The following is a 23,892-nucleotide window of genomic DNA, read 5'->3' on the forward strand; positions in this document are numbered from 1 at the left end:
TGTCCCCTCCCTCCCCCTTTCCCCCTTGTCTCACCCAAGTATGGGCCTCTTTCCCCCCTGCCCCCCCTTACCTCCCACTACGACAAGATCATTTGGACCCCCTCACCTAACGGCCTCTTTAGTTCTAGCTCCGCATCGGACTCTGTTAGGACTCATGCCCCCACTGTCCCCTGGCACAAACTTGTTTGGTTCAAAGGTCATATCCCCCGCCATAGCTTCAATATTTGGAGATCCCTAAACAATTGCCTCCCCACCCAAGCCTTTCTCCTTCACCGCCACATTCCTGTCTCCCCTTCCTGTATCCTTTGCCGGGGCGGTATTTAGGAGGTCGATCACCTTTTTTCTCTCTTGCCCTTTCACCTCCACTATTTGGAAAAAATCTTTAGATTTCTTCTGGCCCTTTAGCAGGAGACCTTTACCCTTCACTGTATTTTGAAGAATATTGATTAGAAATTTAAAATAAACATTTTACTAAAACCGGATTTCTAGAGCATACTGTAATTTGGTGAAACTAGAAGTGCCATTATATGGAAGTGGTATTCTTCCTTGCTCTTTGGGTTTTCTTTTAAAATAAAGTGATTATATTTCTATCTCATTTAAAAAGAGCACATGGTCAGTGTTGTACACCATGGTATGTATACATTCTAAATTCACCCTGTTCCCCACCCCCCAGCCCCCAAAGAATCCTCCCACCAATCCAGCACCCTGGCTTTCCTTTCCTTCCATACACACCATCAGAATGCAGAACAGCAGAAGGATATACTTTCCTCTATTTCTCATGCAATTCTCAGAGGTGTAATGATATGTAGACACATCGAACTTGTATGATACTTGGTCCATGGCTACAATACCTCACCAAAATTGTGGGTTAACTAAACGCCATGTGACAGTTACAGTGGTGTGTAGATAGGGGTTCCAGGTCATGGCATTATGGAACTGTGTTTCTTATTATATTGTTTTTCTGGTTGGCATTGAAAGTTGTAATTTTTTGATGGATTATACATTGCCTGGTCACTGACCTGGACTTTACGTTCAGTGTACATTAAAGTTCGAACTGCTCCTTTTCTTATCCTTCTTTCCATCTTTCCCTATTCTTTTTTGTGGTACTTGAGTGATTCATACATAACCTGAAACCATATCTGAAAGTTTTGCTTAAAGAAAAAAACAACCCGTTTGAAATATTTCGTTTTTTATACGAACACCTTCTTGATGTTGCTAATATGTTATTTTTTCAGTTGGTTGTGGAAAGAATGCTTGCCTCCGAAGGAATAAAAAGGGCTGAACTAAGTAGGGATGAGTTCACAAGAAGAGTTTGGGAGTGGAAAGAAAAGTAGGTTTTTGTGCCACACACCTCTTAGTCTTCTTTCCCATGGAATTAGTATCTTTATATTGCTTTTACCTTCCTTATGTTTGCATATTGCTCTGCTTGTCAATATCGTACATGTTTTGGCTGCTCATTTCAATCGCTTCATGCTTGGAGTTTTGTATTCCTCAGCATTCCTAGACAAAGATTACATTTCTTTTGCTTTTTCCTTTCTGGATTACTTTGCATTAAATTTTCAGAAATCAATGTCACTGCATTAGGTCTTTAAGCTAAGCTTCATACTGTAACCTTTTGATTTAGACTAATGGAAACTTCTATTTATGTAGTATGACGATGTAGTCTGAGATCCCTTCTATATCGTGCTTGTCAAGTATTTTGTGCTGGCCAATTGTTTCTTATTTGCTTTACCCATAAAATTGGCTTGAACCTTCAACCTATGTAGGTAAAGATTTCAGACAAATACCACATTGCCAGTTGTGGGCACAGATTTCACATATATTTCGCAAAAGGCCCACCCAAATGCCATAAAACTATTGGCTTTTTTTTTTCTTCTTAGAATGCCAAATAAGAAATTTATAGATAAAGATGAATAAAAGTAAGACATAATAATGTAATGCTCCCTGTGCTGGTTAGAGGTTTTGACAGAAAAGGCCACTCCCTGCTGTTGTCATGAAAATAGATATCCATGAAGCTTTTGATTCTTTGAGATGGGTCTACATTGTCAATGTCATGAACAAGATGGGTTTCCCCCCTTTGTTTGTCAATTGGATATATCACTGCACCGCAGTTCTCGACGCTCGTCGGTATTCCTAGACAAAGATTACATTTCTTTTGCTTTTTCCTTTCTGGATTACTTTGCATTAAATTTTCATAAATCAATGTCACTGCATTAGGTCTTTAAGCTAAGCTTCATACTGTAACCTTTTGATTTAGACTAATGGAAACTTCTATTTATGTAGTATGACTATGTAGTCTGAGATCCCTTCTGTATCGTGCTTGTCAAGTATTTTGTGCTGGCCAATTGTTTCTTATTTGCTTTACCCATAAAATTGGCTTGAACCTTCAACCTATGTAGGTAAATATCTCAGACAAATACCACATTGCCAGTTGTGGGCACAGATTTCACATATATTTCGCAAAAGGCCCACCCAAATGCCATAAAACTATTGGCTTTATTTTTTTCTTAGAATGCCAAATAAGAAATTTATAGATAAAGATGAATAAAAGTAAGACATAATAATGTAATGCTCCCTGTGCTGGTTAGAGGTTTTGACAGAAAAGGCCACTCCCTGCTGTTGTCATGAAAATAGATATCCATGAAGCCTTTGATTCTTTGAGATGGGTCTACATTGTCAATGTCACGAACAAGATGGGTTTCCCCCCTTTGTTTGTCAATTGGATATATCACTGCACAGTTCTTGACGCTCGTTAATGGTAGCTCTGCTGCATTCTTTTTTCGTCTTCTGTTGGCATTCGGCATGGCTGCTCCCTTTCCTATTTATTTTCTCCCTAGCCCTTGAAGTTCTATCCAGAAATATCCAGTCTAGCACAGACCAGCAGCTATGCCCAAGTGCTAGAATCTTAAGATCTCCTACTTGACCTTTGCTGATGATCTCATGATTCTATCCAAGGCAACCATCCTCTCGATTGAATCTATTATGACGTGTTTGTGTCAATTTGAAAGATTGTCAAGCTTTCGGATCATGCTCTTGAAATCTCACTTATTTTTGGCGGGGCTCTCAGATGCTGATAAGATTAGTTAGCACGAGAAGACTGGCTTCTCATAAGGACGTCTTCTTGTCAAGTACTTGGTTTCCCATTAATCCCTGCCAGGTTTACTGCTCATCACTGTGCTCCTATATTAGATCTCATGCGCAAGAGACTCCAACTTTGGAAGGGCAAACTTCTCTCTTATGCCGCTCACCTTTAATTTTGATTAGATCAGTCCTTCAATCTTCCTACATTTATTGGTCTGGTATTTTTGAGCTGCCTCAGTCCACCATCAAGGATCTGGAAACCCTTATGTGTTTCTTTCTTTGGAAAGGCTCTTAAGCCATTACATTCCTACGCTCTCTCAGCTGGGCCTCTGTCTGTCTTCCCAAAGATGAGAGGGGGGGGGGCTTGATTTGAGAAAAATTAAAGAGGTCAATTTTGCTGGCATCCTCAAGTTGATTTGGAAGTTAGTGGCTAAGAAGAAAAGTATCTGGATAGACTTGATCTATGCTGGGCTGCTTTGTAATGACTGTATTTGGATTGTTCCCTCTTGTTCAGATGCTTCCTGGGTCTGGAAGAGGATCCTAATTCTCAGATCCCTTGTTCTTGGGGTTGCTATCTCCATGGTTGGGGACTGTGCATCTACTAGTCTCTAGTGTGGTCACTGGCATCCTTTGGGTGTGCTCCTTCTCGCAGTAGTCAGTTGGTGCCAGAGCCATCTACAGCTCGGGGCTTAACAAACGGTCCATGATTGCGGACATCCTTTGGCATCATGGTTGGGCTCCCGTTCCCTCCCCCAAGTTGGCTGCTATTTGGAGTGCATTGCCTAGCATCTCCAGAAGGCCTAGAGGCATGGAACTAAATCTCGGTTTCGTTAGAAATTGAGACGAAACATAAGGTCAATATTGGATCGTAACAAATTTCGACTAGGTTTCGTCGTATTTTGAATATTTCGGTAGTTTCGACAAAAACATACCGAGGTTCGTCTAGTTTTGACCAGCCCAATTTTGACCCGTTTCGGTAATTTCAACAGAAAAATACATTTGACCAATTTCAATCAGCCCATGACATTTCGAGTTTGGCCAGAAATATACCCGGTTTCGGTCGAAACCTGGGAAATCTTTGTTTTGGACAGGGTCGAAACCGGCTTCGAAACCGATATTTAGAACCTTGCCTAGAGGTACAGGTGATATTGTTATTTGGTCTCCTTCAAGCTTCATCAGTTCCAAGTCCGCCTAAGATCTCATCAGAGCTAAAGCCCTATTTGTCCTTCGTGGAATTTGGCTTGGTTTAAGGGCCACATTCCCCACTACATTTTCACTTTTTGGAGGGCCCTCTCCAACTGCCTCCCAACACAGTCATTTCTCATTCACCGCTAGATTCCAGCTTCCCTAGCCTGTTGTCTCTGTTGGAATGCTCCTAAAGATGTTGATCATCTCTTCTTCGCTTGTACCTTCTCCTTATCGATTTGGAAAGGGCTTCTAGTTAAATGTTGGCCAAGGAGGAGAAGGATTCTGCCCTTTGAGAGGGAATCGATTTTGGTGGACTTGTCCTTTGCTGGTAAGTCTATCTGTGATGCCCTGGGAAAGCTTGTCTTTGGCGCCGCCGTCTACCATATATGTGGATGGAGCGTAATCTCAGAAAATGGACCTATAATTCCGGAATTTTCCATCGGATTTGGGACTCCCTCGTCTTTGATGTCAAAAGTAAACTTTTGGTGGTTTTCTTCTTGATGCGATAATACCCCAAGAAACATGCTTATTGTTGTCTCCTGGGGTCTCGCTTCTTCCCTGCTCCAGCCCACAGTCCCCCCTTTTTGAGGGTTGCACTTTGTTTCTCCTTTCCTCTCTATTCTGGGGGTTTTGTTGTATTTTCTCTTTCCTTTTGGCAATGAATTTCTATTCACCCAAAAAAATGATGTAATGCTCCACAAGGGGAACATCTCAAAGAGCTAGCCCAAAACAAGTGCAAGCACCAATAAAAGCAGTATACCACTGACAACAGTAGTACACCTCAGGATGCGTTTTCATCCCCAAAACAAAGTTCTGTATGCTTCACCCATTGCTTGTGAACTCATGAGCAACTTCATATGCACTTCTTGGCATCCATTGAAAATTTGAAACATTAGGTTCACCTGGTAAAATAAATTCTGAATAGGTCTTATAAGCTGTGCATAGTGCCAAGGTTCCTCTTCCGATTTCCTCATCCAACCAACAACATTTGCTGAATGTTCTCCCTCTACGATTACATGGTTCACCCTTATTCTTCTGGAACTCTATCCCCACTTTTACGGCCATCTATTATGCTCTTGTAGAATTTCTTCTACAATATTACCAGAAAAGCACCAAAGACCCTCCAACGCTTTATTGCTTTAATGGCCATGTGACGCCTTCCTTGAAAGCCAAAGGCTAGATGAGTTTTCAAAGGAGTGGTTGGAGAAGATTGAATATTGAAGAGGAGGTGTGGGCAGCTATCAATAATCTTCATGCTTTTAATATGCTGGGGCTGGATGGGCTTAATATGGAGCTTTTAACAAAAGATGCTATGAGTTGATTATATTTATCTGTCAAAAAGATGTTATATGGTGATTCAAAATGATCTTATGCAAATATTTTAACAATGTTGTAAAAGAGGAAAATGAGATGGTGATTCAAAAGATTTTCATTTCCTTGAGGAAGGGGTGGAATATGTGGAGAGATGTAGGTTGATTCGCTTGCATCCTAGTATTACAAAATTGTCCACAATGTTTTGGCTAGACATTAGACAGCTGATGTGAGTGGGGGAATTTATCCTCCTCCCCCTCCCCCATCCCTCGAAAAAAAAAAGCAAGTGGTGGGAAAGGCAGTTGGTCCATTCCAAGAGGCGATTGGTAGAGAAAGAAAGATTCTTGATGGCTTCTCATAACTTGAAAAAATCTGAATTGATAGCTAGAAATCAGGGCGGGGTATTTAATTTATGAGATTGATTTGGAGAAGGATTATACTTATGAATAAGAATTTTCCAATGAGGTGATGAGATTTTTAAGGTTTGGATTGGTGTTCTAACAAATGTTTTTTGGAGAGGGGGGGAGGCAAAAAGAATAAACATTATTAGGAGAAAAAAATGGAAAGACGACAGAAGCCAGCAGATCCAACAACCCCTGAAGAAAGTAGACGAAAAAGGAATCTGAACCTCGGAAGCAACACCTTAACCCATTATGGATCACATACCTCTGGCTACCTGCAAAAACTGGCACACTGCTCACCTCCTAGAGCAATAAAGCCAAATTTCTTCTGTGGGAGCTGGCTTCTGGCATATCTGTATCTAGAACCCATTTCATCACACCTTCGATAATTGCCATGTAACAGTTTCAGTTGGGCTCAAATTTGGATTTGTTGTCCACATCTTCATCTATACATGGTCAAAATTTCAGATCAATTTGTCATTCCCATGTGTCATATAGAGATTTAAAAAAAGTTCCACAAGAAGGAATTCAAAGTGTCGTGACTACAAGATTTGATGAAGGTAGGTTCAGCCTCATTTGGGAGAACTGGACTACTTGATGAACCATATTGTATAAAATGCCAATTAGATATTGTTTTCTGTTAGTTTCTCTCTAGTTTATAAAGGTCGAGGTTCTAAGTTTTGGTTTGGAACCTGGTTTCGACCAGGCTCGAAACCAAAAAATTTCGGTCGAAACCTGGAAAGTTCAGTGGATGGTTTTAAGACCCTAATGGCCATATTAGGTCCCGAAACTTTACGAAACCCTATTTTAGGCCCTCTAAACACAGTGGAACCCTTAGATTGTAAAAGAGCACACCCAAAACATGGTCGAAACCTTGCATGCCTGCAGGGTTGACCTTGGTTTCGTCTCAAGCCAAGTCGAAACCGAAATTCATTGTTACATTTTGATCGAAACCACGACTTCTTGAACCATGCTGACTTTGTTTATCTAATTTGGAACTGGTTTTTGTCTTGCCATCCAGCTTTTTTTTTTGGATGAACGAAATATTCTATTACCAAAATGAGAAAGAGGGAGGGGGAGGGGAAGGATACAAGCAAAGCCGACACAAATCCCTACCAAGAGCAAGGACAAGACAAAGGGCCAAAGCCCAACCCAAATAAAAACTCAAAAAAAAAAAAAAAGATTCCATGGAGTCATTTAGGTTGGGACCAGTAAATATATTGTTGTCAATTTGATTCCATGGAGTCATGGACTTTTAGCTGCTTCTCTATTTCAGGTATGGTGGAGCCATTACAAATCAGGTTCGGAGACTTGGAGCATCTTGTGATTGGACCAGGGAGCATTTCACCCTTGACGAGCAGCTAAGTCGTACGATAGTTTTCTATCCAACCAGTCTTTTTTAACTAGTTAATGAGACTATGAGAGCATGCTCACGTTGGGCTTGGCTTTAGTTTGTTATGTTGGAATTCCAGTCCGACTTTGAAAGAACATTTATACAATGATTACTATATAAAATTTTCACATAACCTTCAGAAAATGTTAATGAGATGACTCAAATTGATTTCATGGAATTTGGAATGTCTGATACTCATTTCTTGTGTGTCATTTTTTGTTTTTAGGAAAAAAAAATTGTTTCTAACATTTTGATACTCATGTTACTTGATCTGGTCTGCGGCTTGGCTTATCTTTCTCCATATTTATCAGGGCTGGTCATTCCCTCTATGATGTGTTAATGTAAAGCTAGGTCTCAAGTAACCTAACTGCAGGTAGGATCACTGATCTAACCCAAATAGGGACTGGTTTCAGACTTGACAACAGTATATAAATGCGTAGGCAACAATAGGTTAAAATGACCCCTAACAATACCTAACAATGGTAGTGTATAACCTCAGCCAAAGAGGACAATAAACAGCAGCAATATAACACCTATCACAGGCAAAACTAGGGTTCAAGAACCTGAGAATAAACTGATTTCAAGAACCCCAGCAACAGGGAATAAAAAGGGGTGATATTACCATCGAATGGAAGTATGGATGGATGTATTCAACCCTCAAAATCTCAGGCAGAATTAATGGTCCAATCCTGAGTTCTATCGATTCTTGATTTAGGGCTAAATTGGGAGATTTCTGGTATCATACACACCAGACCTCAGAATAGGTTTAATTCCAGTGGAGTGGGGCTTCTTATGAGGGGATCTGATCCTCAAAACTTGGGCAGCAACTGATGGTTGTCTTGGGAGATCAAAGGCCTTTAAAGGTTTCAGTAAGAAAACCTTCAAAACGGAATCACAGGTGATGCGATTCTTCCTTCAATCAGAAGCAATAATAACAGCAACTTGGTACAACTTGATGGGTATTCCAGTAGGCAAACAACAGTTTCAGCAGGGGTCTTGGTTGGTGTTGGATGACCAAAGAAATAAACTCAGAAGGATAGGAAGACTCTCTCAGTCTAGGATATCTCACCCAAGGTCTCTCATCTCACTGCATCTCACAGATTCTCTTTGCACAATCAAGCAAACTTTTCATTCAATAAATTATGGGGTGAGACTCTAAGATCCCCTATTACATATAATTACGAGCTTTCTAAATGCAGAAAATATGGAGTAATAGTAATGGAATGAACTAGAAGCCTTTTACAACGAAAATTGTGGCTTGTTCCCTAAGAAAACTAAAGATAAAATAAAGTCTAAATACATAAAACTGAAATAAAATTTGGAAACAAATAAGCAAAAGATAGCTCATAGCGCAAGCTATTCTGCCCCCACGATTTGGCTTGGAGTGAGCCAAAACGCCCAGTCCCTATGGGCTGGCTCAGTGAAGGCTGGTTGGATCTATGGCCCATGGGTCTGGCCACTTAATGTGCATCATGGACCAGACTCCTTTGATTCTCGCGACTGTATTTGAGGCCCAAGAATCTGTCTACATCATGTGTCCTACCATATGTAATCTTTTTATTTTCTTTTCCTCATTGAATAAGATTTTTACAATCTCTCCCTCCAAAAAAAAAAAGTCTTGATTCCTTAAACTATTAGAACCACAAGCTTCGCACAAATGTGTTTGTCATATTGGGTGTAACTTTTATCGAGTACACTATTTTTGTAGTCTGAAATCATTTATCTAATGATTGCAGGAGCTGTAGTTGAGGCCTTTATTAGGCTCCATGACAAAGGCCTTATTTATCAAGGTATGTACTTGAATATTGTGGACAGACTGATCATGTAGCAGTTGAGAAAGGTCTAATATGTCAATGCACTACTTAGGGGGCCTTGATTTTAGAGGTATTCAGATCATGAATGAGACTGCACACATCAAGGTTTGTTTAGGCCTTTCTCATGTTTCACCTGAAAATAAAAATGAAGCAAAATGATGCAGAAGCATCTTGCTAAAGCACAGTTAACCTTTTTCGACTGTTAGCACCAAGCTCATGTGGCACCACACTGTTTGTGATCCCCATTGTATGAAAAAGGCCTAATAAAGAAATATATTTTTCTTTCAGGGTCTTATATGGTCAACTGGTCTCCGAGTCTTCAGACTGCAGTCTCTGACTTGGTATGTTTCTTGGATATCTGCACTGCTATTGCTGTAAAGTGTAAATTATAAGTATTTTTTGAATCTTAGTGTATGATTTCTGTGTCATTTTCTTTTGGTGCATAGGAAGTAGAATATTCTGAAGAGCCTGGTACTTTATATTATTTCAAGTATCGCATTGCTGGAGGTTCAAGGTAATTCTAACTTCGCTCATGACCTTCCTTTTTCTTGTAATATTTATAAATTCCTTGCATATACTTTTACAGTGACACAGACCGTCACTATTTATCATTTGATTTGATTTGATTATCACTTCAATTTGAAGTATGCATATGGAGTTTTTATTGGTTTACATATTGGTATTATATAGGACCGAATCCTATGTTTTCTGCAGTTCTGCACTGGAAAAATATGCTCAACATTCCTGTCAATGGAGTGGGCATAGTTATCTGCAGTTTTGCAAAGAAAAGAAAGGGACAGATTTGTTCTTTCATTCAAGGAAAAGATATTTAGTTACCGTTTTAAATGGAGAAACTAAGATACTAGGTGAAATAGGATTAGAATTTTAACTTGAAAGCATAGCTTGCCTGAGCTAGAGTTTGACTCGACTTAGAAGGCCTATCTATCAATGGAGTTTGTTTTGGGTTTGCTGGAGTCAATCTGGGAACCAAGTTACTATCTTATGGTGTTATTAAATTAAAGAAAGAGTTGAAGTTACAGTTCATTTTTATTTCAATTGAATGAAATTTTCTACTGGTACAACTTGTCAATTCCTAACATAATGAGTATTAATCTACTAATACCAAAGAAAATACCTGAGTGTATATTCAGTTAGCGGTACATTGTTTTTCATTTTTGGGGTAATACAGATGTAGCCTCAATTGTTAGTACTTTCTGCTTTTGAGAAATGAATATAAATGGTGTTGTTTACTCATTAAAAAAGAGAGAAGAAAATAACTGGTTACATGTGTCTGACATATGAATTGCCATCAATTCACTTATGCTATCTATGGATGTGATCTTAAAAAGGTAAATCAACCCATGTTATAATCTGTTTCTTAACTTCTATAAGTTTATTTTTAGGTTTTAAAATCTTTTTTTTTTGGTAGAAGTTTTAAAATCTTTATTATATATATATTTTTTGGTGAATAAATATATTACCAAACCCCAGGAGGGGGCAGGTAGAAAAGGGGAAGGGAATATACAATAGAACAAAAGAAAAGGGGGAAAGAGAGGTGGGGGGGGGGGAAAGAACAGACTGCCCCCGACCTACGCAGAGGTGGGAGGCTGCAAAAGAGACAAATCAAGACCGCAGAAAACAACAATATGCTTGTTCCTTGGGGTATCCAAAAAGTGCCTATGACGCATGCAATTGAGCTTTGAGGACACATCAAAGAAGATGGCTTTCCAAATCAAATCAAAAGATCAGGATTTGGAAATCCATCTCCCGGGGTTCCTTTCCATCCAGATATGCTAAATAGCGGTGCCAAACACTCGCTTCCAATAGTGTCACCTATAGAAGTCCTAGAGGAAGACTTGTCTAGCCAGAGCCATTCCTGCTCAAAGGACAGGATTCTCCTGCTGTGGGGCCAGATCGAGGAGAGGGCTTTTTTTTTTCCAGATGGGAGAGGTAAACGGGCAGTCAAAGAAGAGGTGGGGGATGTCTTCATGGCCATTCCAACAAAGGATGCAAGAAGGGGAAGCAGGGATACTGCGGTGGATGAGGAAGGCTTGGGTGCATAGTTATCAAGGCGGGAAAGCGACCATGGCATTCTAGGGGGACAAAATTCAAGGCGACACCGCCATGGCGCGCAAGGTGTCCAAGGCGACCAAGGAGCCTGGACGCCATGGCGACGCATAACTATGCTTGGGTGGGCAGGCAAGAACGAAGGGTTCTCCAGACAGTGAAGCTGTGGCGAGGGATGTGGCCTTTGAACCAGGTTAACTTGTGCCAGGGGACGGTGGGGCTAGGATCTCTAACAAAATTCCAGGCTGAGTTGGAGGAGAAGAGGCCGTTGGGGTAGGGAGCCAGATAATCTTTATTATATTTACTAGGTTGACTGCTGAATTTTGAAAAACCAAATCAAGCCTTTCAATCATGATTAAGATATTCGAGCATATCCCCATTTCAATAATGAGAAGTGAAAATTAATGCAATGTTTTTGAGTTAAAAAAAAATTCATGATGGAAATTCAAATCAAAACCCAGGTTTGGCATTAATTGCACCATGTACATGATTAACTGGTTGGATCCATAAAAACTTGTTAGCAGCCTCAGTGCACCCAAAAAAAATTATTTATAGGTTTCTCTTTCTTAGGTTTCAAATGAGGATCTTAAGTACTTTAGAGGGGAAATGTACACAAAGATATATTAAAGGAAGAAAGTAAAAGAAAACTAGTGGTTTCATGTACTTGACCTTTTTTTTTCCCCTCTCTCATTGATGTTGCTGATAAATTATGCAAGACTAGCCCGAGTGAAGTGACTTGGACAAAGTCAGATGACTCAATTGAGTCAAACACTTGACTTGGAGGACTCTATGACTGGACTTGTTGCTAGGGCTGTACTTGGGAATGTAATCAACATGGGGGTCGGGGGTTATAAGGTGTAGTGCAAGTGCATTTGTAAAGTGTGTTATTCAAAGAATGATAAACAATTGTGGGAGTATGGGCCAATCTTTTGAAATTTCTTCTGCTACAGCATTTGTAATGGGGTTTCTAGGGACCTAAGGGATTTAGGTTGAAGAAACCTTAGTAAAACCAGAATCGCAGGAATAAGAACAATAACCAGCAATAGATAAAATCAGTTATTGGAATATGACAGGTCTGATTGACTTGAAACTATGGTCTAATGTTCATTTTAATGGGCAGAATATGACTGCAAAGTTTGAAGTGAATCTGATGGCCGGATTCCAGAATATGGAAGAGATCTGTTTGGATTAGGATTATTGAGAACAGAATCACACAATGATCTCTGATTTAATGACTAAATGGTATTATGAGACCCTAAACAGCAGCAGAAATCAGATCCAGAAAGCCAGAATTTGAAAAGTTGAGTTGCATTAGGATTCTTGAGATAGATAGAAATTGGAATTGAAAACAAAACTGAAGCTATAATGATTAATAAGAAATCGGAAAAAGGAAAACTAAGGATTAATAGGGCAGGAGCTAACTGGCAGATGATTATTTAATATAGCAAACCAGGATCAAAGAAAAGTGAGAAAACTAGCATGTGTAGAAAAATAAAAGTTCAAATCTGACCTGTAATCGATTGGAGAGAAGAGAAGATAGACAAGTGAGGATAACATCAGGAATCCACCTGATTAACGTGCTGAATCCACAACAGAAAACTACTACTCAATCCACAGCATTCGACACCTGAATCCACAGATGCCAGTCTGAAATCCACCAACCAATGTTGCAGCCAAAGCTTTTCTTCATTCAATAAATCACTGGGTAGGCTATTGGCCTATACAAGCTAATATAAAACTTAGCCATGATTTATTACGGAATGGAATTAGTAAATAAATAAATAACAAACCCAAACTAAACACCTCCCCATCGACCAGCTATTAGCCATTAGGGGAGTCCTAAACTGACCCAACCACTTATAAAAGAAATAAAAGGACAAGGATTCTCTGAGCCGCTGGCCTGCCAGGGTTTTCTACACCTTCTCACATGAAATATCATAGGAGACCCCAGCTGTTCAATTAGAAAGTTTTCAAAAAAAATAAAAATAAAGACAAACTAAAAAGGAAAAACTCATCCAGTTGATGGCTGACTTGGAGGTGTTCTAACTCAACAACTTAATTTATTAAGTAGAAATTAACCCAACAAGGCTGGTCTTATAGAGTCCTAATCCAGCCTACTGATTACTGTATTATAATAAGAAAATAAGCTGCTAAAACAGCAGCTCCCACGGTTTGGCTGGCTAAGTTTCCTGATATGGTCAGGAAACTAAGATCTGAACTTGACTGGTTTAATGAACCTCCGGACACTAAAGTGGTCCAGTCGATTGGACCAGTTCTGGTCCATCCGACAGCCCTGTGTTTCTGGTCAGCTGCTGATAGCCTGTGGTTCTTCCTTCTGCTGTGCAGAACTGCATCAATCTGGTACCGAGAACCCTTTATTAAACAAGTATTTTGTCTTACCATTAAAAGATTGACTTTCCAGCTACTACTTTGATATCTGTGTTTCCTAGTTTAGCCAGAGTTTGTTTAGGTAGTCTAAATATTTATTTTTCGTGCTTCCTATTTTGGAAAGGAGCCCTTTATGTAGGCAATCTAATCTACATTGGACTTTGTAATGAGTTAATTAGGTATGACATGTTAAGATGAAAACAATTTATGCTGATGGTTTTTTTTTCTCTTCTTTCAAAGATGTATGTTTTCCCCTTCCCCCTTCACCTTTTTGTGCTGATGAGTTTATTAAGCCCTTATCTTGCCCTCTTCTCCAAGCACAAACTAAATCTTGAGATGTGCATGTTACTGAAAGTGTGCAGATTTCCCTGTGTTTAATTCAGTTACGTCTGATGAAGATAGCTCATTAAGGCATACCTGATAGTCTGATACTTTTCTTCTCGAGTCTGTAATGAACTAATGAAGTAATTATGCACTAGTTTCATACTGTCACTAGAATTTAGTGAATCAAATATATTTTAGAAGCTAGATGCACTGGGTTAATATTTAAAATTCAAATAATATTATATAAACATCGGCTGAGCAGGGATTAGTCTCCTTTCATTTTTAGTAAAAGGAATGAGAGTCTGAATTATCATGCATTTCAAATAACATGTTTGATTTTAATCATACGTGGTAGTTGTACAATACTTGCTTGCTTATTTATATAGATTTACATCTTTTGCCTTATTTATATAGATTTTCATATTTTTCCTTAATGTTGAAGGAGCGATTATCTGACAATAGCCACGACGCGGCCGGAAACACTGTTTGGTGACACAGCTATTGCAGTGCATCCAGAGGTAATTACATTGTTCTTGTCTTTGATCATTAGTTGAACCTTGATAAGACACCATAAACTGTTTCTAACATTCTTTTAGTTGGATTCTTAATGTGTTTTGTGTTTCTTCTATTGTACTTTTAATTTTTTTTCCCACTTAGTTAGACCGTCATCCCTTAGGCATTGTACTAGGAAGTCCTTGGTTAAGTCTGCTAAAAGTTATGGGGGTGAAAGTAGCCCCTTGAAGATTTTATTTCTTTAGTTATTAAAAGTTTATTGATAAAAAGAGTAGTACAAGTAGTACTACAAAAGCTTTAGACTCTCGGTCCAAAGGGTCAATACGATTCCCACCACAATATATACTCCTACATCTAGATATAAAGAGTAAGACTGTCAGAAAGGAATACAAATATCTTCCCATAGAATAGCCTTGGACAAACTACCCTTGTTTTGCCAAGTCATAAAGCCATGCCATTAGCACTTCTCCGTTTCCGTTGGAACCATGGTTCAAAAATTCACCGAAATTCCGCTAATTTCGACATGTTTGACATGAAACAGGAGACGTAACCCAGAATCAGCACTGTTTTGCCTAAACTTCGCTCATTTTTCTGAAATTTCGTTCATTTCGGTCAAAATTTCACTCATTTCGGTCTAAAAAATGCACTGTTTCATCGAAATTTCAGTCATTTTGGTTGTTTTCCCCCCCAAAGTGACCAAATGGAACTCATGGTAAAAATACACTGTTTCGGCAAAATTTCAGAATTTCGCTCATTTTGGTCCGACTGAAATGGCGTACCAAAATGATATTTTGAACTATGATTGGAACTTAATCTCTTTTTGAGAAGCAAGGTATCCAAGAAAGGTTTATTTCTTTCTATGACAGCTGTGCTGGATAGCATACTTGGTATACTCAACTCATTTTCTTTTTGGGTTTCTCATTGCAAAGAGTTCAGTACTAAACACAATATACATTACAGCTGGCAAGCCTATTGTGTAGTTTGCACAGCTTTCTTCAAGCTGTTGGCATGGAGGGTTTTATTGCTATTAATAAATGATATTTGCTTATTTCCTTCCCCCCAGCTTAAAAAATTGATTCAAAATGAACTGAGAATCTATTTAGTTACTTGTCTACTGATTTCTTCCCTTATATTCTTCACTTAGTTTCTTCTTAAATTTCCAACTCTTATGAGAGAAAAGTTATGGGGATGGTAGGACCAGGCTCTCTCTGTATAGAACCCTTTTTCTTGCCACAGCTCCTGTGGTCCAGAGGAGACTTTGCCAATTAGACTTTCCATCTGACCACTGATCCCTATGCAGGCATCAATAAATACCAATTTGACATCTTTCCCTTGCCAACCCATAGTCCCATATATTGTGGCTAAAACTTGCCTAGATTTTTTTTTTTCACCTTTTCGAATTTTTTAAGAACGTGTTAGGTTTTCTATTTAAATTGTGAGGTCAATTCATGGAGAGATTACTTACAAATGGTTTATCTAATTCTGTTGTGCAGGATGATCGTTATTCAAAGTATGTTGGAGGGCAGGCAATTGTACCCATGACATTTGGCCGACATGTCCCTATTATTTCTGACAGAGTAAAAACTCACTTCATTGCCACATACGTTATGCAGTTTTCCATTTCTTGTGAAAATGATATCTATGACCAACCTAGCCTAACAGTAATGACATACTTCGAAACAATCTCAAACAAATTTGATATTATTGTTAATATGAAATTCATGCTGGATCGTGTTCACGGATAAATTGCTTGATATGTGTGCTGCATTACATCATGAGATTGTAGATGATATTCCCAGCTCACAAACTTGTTAGGATGAAAAGATGTTATTGAAAATGTCAGCTTGTTGAGTTAGTAATAGCCAGGAGTGATTCGACCCTTTACCTCTATTCATATTCCTAATGTGCCTACTAACACTGCTTGTGTACCAAAGAAAATGTTAGCTTTAAAAGCATACTACAGCCTACATTCCCAAGCCAATCTTGTGAAGCTACGAATCATGAATTGAGGAGGTAAGAAACCAAACTACAAAGGTGATGGTTGAAACCACATAAGCGGTAATCCACGCACCTTATAACGATTGATGGAGTTGCACAGACACTCCGCTGGAACTCTAGGCTTCAACTAAAAAAACAGAGGACGAAGAATATGATAACAGATTTTCTCTCTCCAAAACCCTGTTAGGTCAACCAGCCCTCTTTAGGCTTCTTAATTTTCTAGTTATAATTGTAGGCTTCCCAAACTAGGGAACTAAGCCAGGCAAGGGGGTGGAGCATCACTCCAACTTGACCACCTCCCCACCTCCATTCAGACTGGTTGCTGGTCCTCCTTCTCGGGACCAGAGATCCGGGCGGGCAGACGAGGATGACCCGATGTCCTGATAAAAAAGAAAATGGTTATGTTGATCCATAGGCAGAACTTGATGCATATAACTAGATTTGGTGTTTCTTTGTGTAATTTAACTCTGTTTTTGAAAGTACTAACTCAATGATTATTAATAATTATAATCTTCGTATGATATTTCCACTCCTTTTGGCAAGTATCATTAGATTTCTCTAACCAGTTTATTTTTTCTCATTTATTGTATTTTTAAAAAAAAAATGAGCAGTATGTTGATAAAGAGTTTGGAACTGGGGTGTTGAAGATAAGCCCTGGCCATGATCATAATGACTATCTTCTTGCTAGAAAACTTGGCTTGCCAATACTTAATGTCATGAACAAGGATGGGACACTAAATGAGGTTGCTGGACTATACTGGTAATGCCATGGAAAAAGTATGCTTTCTGAGGATTATGTTTATATTGGATAAATGCTTTTCTTTTTGATCTTGAATATTATTTATGACGGTTTTCATTGTTAGTGGTCTTGATCGATTTGAAGCTCGGAAAAAGTTATGGTCAGATCTTGAGGAAACAGGTCTAGCCGTCAAGAAGGAGCCCTACACGTTACGAGTTCCCAGATCCCAGCGTGGTGGAGAAGTGTGATAACATTCCCTTTCAAGTTTGCTCTTCTAATTTTCAAAAACAAGTTAAGCTGGTTTGCTCACATGATGGTTTTTCTTCTGCATCAGGTAATAGAGCCACTAGTGAGTAAGCAATGGTTTGTTACTATGGAACCCCTAGCTGAGAAGGCCCTCAAAGCTGTTGAAGAAGGAAAGTTAGCTATCCTGCCTGAAAGATTTGAGAAGGTGCTTGTGACTGAAAATTCCTTTTGAAATTGCATTTATTGTGCTTATTCATCAATATTTTCCTTCTAACTTATTTGTAACATTGTTCACGGTATAATAGTACCCAACCATTTGTTACCTTGAGAAACCAATTAATTGTCCAGGTATTCTCTATGGACGTTGTTTCAGTTTTACATACTATCAGTCTTCACTTTTTTCGTGTGACATCATTGCTAGATCTTCTAATCTCATTTACTTCTCAAACTATATCATGGTTTACATGATATCATTTCATTTCTTCTATACGTCATCACCAAAACCTTTTATACCTTTAATATCTCCTTCAGTCAGGATTGTTTCCACCCTCTTTACTTGCTCCGAGGCAGTTTTTTTAATCCTATGTTCTTTTCTGTTGGTTTATGTAGATATATTATCATTGGCTATCAAATATTAAAGATTGGTGTATAAGCAGACAACTGTGGTGGGGACATCGGATACCCGTATGGTACATTGAGGGTAGAGATTCTGAAGAAGAATATATAGTCGCTCGGAGTTCCGAAGAAGCTCTAAGAAAGGCTCGCCAAAAGTATGGAGAAGGTGTGGAAATCCATCAGGATCCAGATGTTCTTGACACTTGGTTTTCAAGGTTTGCAGCTATACACATTGCAGTTCAGTTTTTAAAGATTCCAATATTCCATAAAATATCATATAAATAGCAAGGTGTTAAGTATCGGTATTGGCCAATGTATTGGAAGGGTGGTTTTAAGATATATCTCGGAGTCGTATTGGAGAGACGTTAAGAGACTCCAGATACACTAAAGATACATATGGGTAAGCTTAATATCCATGCAAACTACTATTTTGAAGCATAAATACTATAATAAGCAGTAATTAGGTCCGACCATTTGAGTGGTCTGACTCAATATCCATCACTAGGCAGATCAGTTAGGGCCCAAATTTTGTATACAAGTATGCCCTATGATACCTGGGTTCATATTTGTCACGGCGTCTAAGCGACGCAAGGTGTAGGAGGGGCTAGGACACAAGGTGACACCAACGAGGTGTCTGGATGCCTAGGCAATGCCTTGACAACAATGGCCTGATTACGTATTATTTTGAACTCGATCAGAGTTGGCATGTGGTACTATAAAGATTTGGAGATTCATTACATTTTGAAAAACAAATGAATGGCTAAAAACACAAGGGAAAGATGCCAACACATGGGTGGTGAATTATTGGGTTTTGCTGTGAAAATTGACATATAACCAATCTAGAGTTCTAGACCATGCCCTTCCTATTCAACTGTTGAATTTGCCAAATTATCCCTCCATTTTTAGGTGGCCAGTGCATGGAAGCTTCCATGGGTGGTCCAAACACAACAAACTTTACTTAAATATAAAAGAGGAAAGAGGGTGGGAGAGTAACGAGGTACAACAACAGCTGATGTAGATTGGACCACTCAAACCAGCAAGTCAGCTGAACAGCAGCTGAAACCGTGGTCCAAATATGGACCTAATTCGTTGGTTTATCGAGCCAGCCAGCTTGATTGAGTGTTGCTGGTTTTACACCTTAGTTGTCATGGGGTTGCCGTGGCGTCCTGGTGCTGGAGAAATGTTCATATCGACCTACGCCATGGCGTCCTATCTCTCTTTCCCTCTTCGATTTCTTCTTCTTTAATTTTTTGTTTCTTCTCCAACCTTAGACCCACTCCCTGTTTCCCTAAATCTCCTATTTTAGCTGTGGTTTCTGAGTTTTTTTTCTTTCTGGACGGTACTACCAGATTCTGGGGAGCCATCATAGGATCCTTACACACACATCGACTGGTTCTGAAATTTGATCCATAAGTTCTTTTCTCTTGGGCGATCCATACCTGGAAGTTTCATATCCAGAAGTCTCTCTTTCTATTAGATTCAATTTTTCGAAGTAACCTGCAACTAAGACATCCGCCAGATCTGATTTCAGATCTTACCATTCGGTTGCCAGCAGAATTTTGGGGCTATTTCTCATTGGGATTGGCAGACCTTGGTGCTGTGATTTTGTTCCAGAAATTGCAGGGAGAATCGTCTTCATAAGGAGTTTCCTCTACTAGAACTACTGTAGTTCACCGCCTCTCTGCCTCTCTTTCTATCGTGTTATTGCAAGGTTGAAGAAGACATTAGGTCTTTAAAATTGCAAGTAAGGACAACTTATATTATTTATATAAAACCCCCTATATTCTCTATTGCTATTCTGTTTAGCCCATTCAGTTTTCTCTTTAACTCCATTAAATTACAGTTCTGCCACTCCTTTTCAACTTCAGAATAATTACAATTCTGCCATTGCTCTTATAAATCTTCATTTATCTACTAGTTTGGCATTCAACTTTGGATTTAATTACAATTCTGCCATGGTCGATATGATCGCCATGGCAACACCATGGCGGGTGACATGTCGATATAGCGATCAGACACCCTTCCACCGACTTGGATCGTCGTGACGCCGTGACAACTATGCTTTACACCATCAAATACCTTCTGGATGGTTCTATTGGGCGGCTTAAAGCCCGTCTGGTTGCCAAGGGGTATACATAGACTTATGGTGTGGACTACTTTGAGACCTTCTCTCCTGTTGCTCTGTTGAATTCTGTTCGCCTTTTTATTTCTATGGCAGTTAATTTTGATTGGCCTTTGTTTTAGTTGGATATTAAAAACGCCTTCTTGTATGGTGATCTTCATGAGGAGTGTATATGGAGCAACCTCCTGGGTATGTTGCTCAGGGGGAGAATAGTACTCGGGTGTGCAAGTTGGAAAAAGCAATCTATGGCCTCAAACAATTACCCAGAGCATGATTTGAGAAATTCAGTGCCATGATTGTATCGTGCGGGTTTTCACAGTGTTACTCTGATTTTTCTGTGTTTGTTCCTCGTCATGGTGGCAAGTTGGTTATTCTGGTTGTGTACGTTGATGATATTATTGTTTCTGGTGATGATGTGTCAGACATTGTTGAAGTAAAGGCTTACTTACAACAAAACTTTCAGATTAAGGATTTAGGTGATCTTCACTACTTTCTTGGCATTGAGGTTGTGAGAAGCAAGAAGGGTATCAGTCTTTCCCAGAGGAAGTATGTTTTAGATTTTTTATCTGATACTGACATGCTTGCGTCCAAGCCAGTGGATATTCCTATGGATCTTCATCGGAGTTTGGTATAGATGATGGAGATCCTCTCAAGGATGTGCACCAGTACAAGAGTTTAGTTGGGAAGTTGATTTACCTCACTGTCATGAGACCGGACATCTTGTTTGCTGTTGATGTTTTGAGCCAGTTTATGCAAACTCCTCAGAAAGCTCATTGGGATGCTGCCATTTGCATTCTTTGTTATTAGAAGGATGCTCTTGGTAAAGGGTTGATTTATCGTCCTAATCGGCATATGGATCTAGTTGCTTATTCTGATGTAGACTGGGCTGGATCGGCATGCGATCGTCGCTCCACTAGAGGTTATTGTACGTTTGTTGGGGGTAATCTTGTCTCGTGGCGTAGTAAGAAACAGACTACTATTGCGCGGTCTAGTGCAGAGGCGGAGTATTGGGCTATGGCCCACACTACAGCTGAGTTGATGTGGCTCAGGTCTCTCCTTCTTGAGATGGGATTTCCTGTGCCTATGCTGATGGAGATGTATTATGATAACCAGGCAGCTATATTTATTGCTAGTAATCCTGTTTACCATGAGCGGACTAAACATATTGAGGTGGACTGTCACTTTGTTCGGGATGCCATCTTGAAAAAGCTAGTTGAGACACCGTTTGTTTCGTCTGCAAATCAGCTAGCTGATGTCTTCACCAAGTCGTTGTTTGCCCCTAATTTTCGCACATGTTGTAACAAGCTGAGCATGGGAGATCTATATGCTCCAGCTTGAGGGGGAGAGTTGAGAATTAGGGGTAGTTTAGTCATAAGAATTTTGGGTTTTGGGGTCCTATGGTATTTACTTTCTTTTCTGTCTTTATTTGTTAAGTTGTAATTGGTAAAGGCTTAGGGGTAATTTCATAATAAACCCCTAACCAACTTACCTTAATTCTGCCCTTTATTATTATAGAACCCAGGTCCTGCGATAGAACACACAAGCTCTATTGCAGGCTGCCTTCATCTCTCTCTCGGCAGTGTGCCTCTTCTCCTCTTCTCTCTTCTTATTCTCTTCTTCTTCTCCACTCTTATACTGATTAGTTAGTGTCTGATTTGTAACAATGTTCATTCCTAGTTTAGTTAGGAAAGTCTATTTAAGTCCTATTTTTATGTCAGTGGAAGTTGTAATAGTTACTTAGCTAAGGAAGACTCCTATTCAGAGTAGGACTTTGTTTTAGTTGTTATAAATACTTAGTAAGGCTCCATAGCCAAGTATGATATGATTGATTGAATGAACTCTGAGTTAGCTTTGGCTTAATCCCTGTCAGAAGCAGATCGGGTGAGAGACCCAACCTGAGATAATTTCTTCTTCTTCCTTTATCCTCTGTTTTCCTGCAACTTATCTTGGTTTTGAATTTGTTATTCATGCAATACTGTTTGTGTTAAATTAAATCCTTGTTTGGTGATTTTATGTATGCTGTTTTCCCTGATCTTATTAGGTTGCTGTTAGTGTTCAAACACAATCACAGAATCTGGTTTTAAAACCCTGCGGTTGCTCTGTTTTTAGAGCTTATTTCTGCCTGAGTTGATCTCCATCTGAGTGATCTAACCATCAGATTAGGACGGGTTTTGAGACATCAAAGGGGTACCTAGGGAGACCACTCGACCTGGGTGGGGTTGATCTACTTAAAATCTCCTAAAAACTACTATTTCAGGTTTCAGATATGATATTTGTTTGATTACTATATCTCCAGGCATCCAATTTGTCTTAAATTTGGGGGTTTGATTGTTCATATCAAGAGTAGAGTTCGACCTAAGTTTGAGTTCGATCCAACTATTGGATTGAAATTAATTTCAGATTTGTTACTTATTTTTCTATCTCAGGTTTGAATTTCTCTAATTACTCTCAATCTGTCCATTACTTCTCTTCCATCTTCTGAAGGACACCTATACTCATTGTGGGTGATTGAATCCTAGAGTTTGACCTTCATTGAGCAGGTTGACTTTTCTGTTGACTTTGAGTGATTTGACTGTGTTCTTGAGATCCTGTTGTGAGATTAGGTCTAGTAGACTACTGAAGGTCTGGTCTTGCATTAGCAGCAGTAACAACACCAACCGGGAGAGGTTGGGAAACTTCAAGAGGACCTATATGATAGGGTAATTGCCCAAGTTCAAAGCTTACCTAGCAACCCCTGACTTCACTATCTCATTAGCTATTGTGTCGGCTGAATGTATCCTCCTTGTGAAGGAAATGTCTTGGTTGGTGCATTGGGCTCTAGTTTTCTGGATGTAGTGCATATATCTCCAAGGACTTTCTGTACTTGTAGCCAGCCAATCACCAATTTAGAGTCTCCTATGATCAAACGCAGCCAACCATGTTGAATTGTAATCTCAGCATCCTGTATGGCATCTTTGAACTCTGCTGTAACCAAATCACAACAACCAAGGGGACCAGAAAAAGACAGAAACACTACATCATGGTCTCTAAACATCCCCCCACCCCAGCTGGCCCCGGATTAACATAAGAACTGCCAACAGTATTGAGCTTGAACACATATTGGTGGGGAGGGTTCCATACATGATAAAGGGTGGTCTGATAAGCAGCAGACAAAGCCACTATTCCCTATTCCTTAAGTTATCAGGAATCAATATACCCCTAAATATCTCAAAGAGTAACAGCCCACCTATTTCTCAGGTTGTGTCGTATGAGTCTCTTTCCCTTGTATATCGTGCATTTATGACTTTGTCCTCTGTTTCTATTCCTAAGAACTGGCAGGAGGCCTTTCAAGACCCTAAATGGAAGGCAGCTATGATGGAGGAAATGCATGTCCTTGCAAAAAATGGCAATTGGGATTTAGTACCACTTCCTCCCCAGAAAAAAAACAGTCAGTTGCAAGTGGGTTTTTACAGCCAAGCACAATTCTGATGGCACAATGGAAAGATACAAAGCTAGATTGGTTGCTAGGGGGTTTACCCAAACATATGGTCTTGACTATCGGGAAACCTTTGCCCTGGTTGCTAAGATGAACACCATCCAGGTAATATTGTCATGTGCTGTCAATCTTGGTTGGGAGCAGCAATAGTTGGATGTGAAGAATGCATTTCTTCATGGGGAGTTAGAAGAAGAGGTTTACCTAGATGTTCCTCCGG

The 23,892-nt window shown here is 39.4% G+C and overlaps 1 protein-coding gene across 2 annotated transcripts in view; it reads left to right on the top strand.

The window, feature by feature from the left end:
• LOC122651799 (valine--tRNA ligase, chloroplastic/mitochondrial 2) overlaps positions 1-23,892 on the top strand; it is a 180,329-nt gene that overhangs the window by 20,977 nt on the left and 135,460 nt on the right. Inside the window, exons 5-15 of one of the 2 annotated variants that reach the window (XM_043845335.1) lie at positions 1,236-1,330; positions 7,258-7,349; positions 9,111-9,164; positions 9,477-9,529; positions 9,635-9,702; positions 14,410-14,485; positions 15,974-16,057; positions 17,090-17,238; positions 17,342-17,459; positions 17,552-17,668; positions 18,073-18,293. In XM_043845335.1, coding sequence (XP_043701270.1) covers positions 1,236-1,330; positions 7,258-7,349; positions 9,111-9,164; positions 9,477-9,529; positions 9,635-9,702; positions 14,410-14,485; positions 15,974-16,057; positions 17,090-17,238; positions 17,342-17,459; positions 17,552-17,668; positions 18,073-18,293 — 1,127 coding nt within the window. The remainder of the gene's footprint in view (positions 1-1,235; positions 1,331-7,257; positions 7,350-9,110; positions 9,165-9,476; positions 9,530-9,634; positions 9,703-14,409; positions 14,486-15,973; positions 16,058-17,089; positions 17,239-17,341; positions 17,460-17,551; positions 17,669-18,072; positions 18,294-23,892) is intronic. The other variant, XM_043845336.1, reaches the window with a different exon arrangement.

The sequence above is a fragment of the Telopea speciosissima genome, chromosome 2 (assembly GCF_018873765.1).
Source record: "Telopea speciosissima isolate NSW1024214 ecotype Mountain lineage chromosome 2, Tspe_v1, whole genome shotgun sequence".
Lineage (NCBI taxonomy): Eukaryota > Viridiplantae > Streptophyta > Magnoliopsida > Proteales > Proteaceae > Telopea > Telopea speciosissima.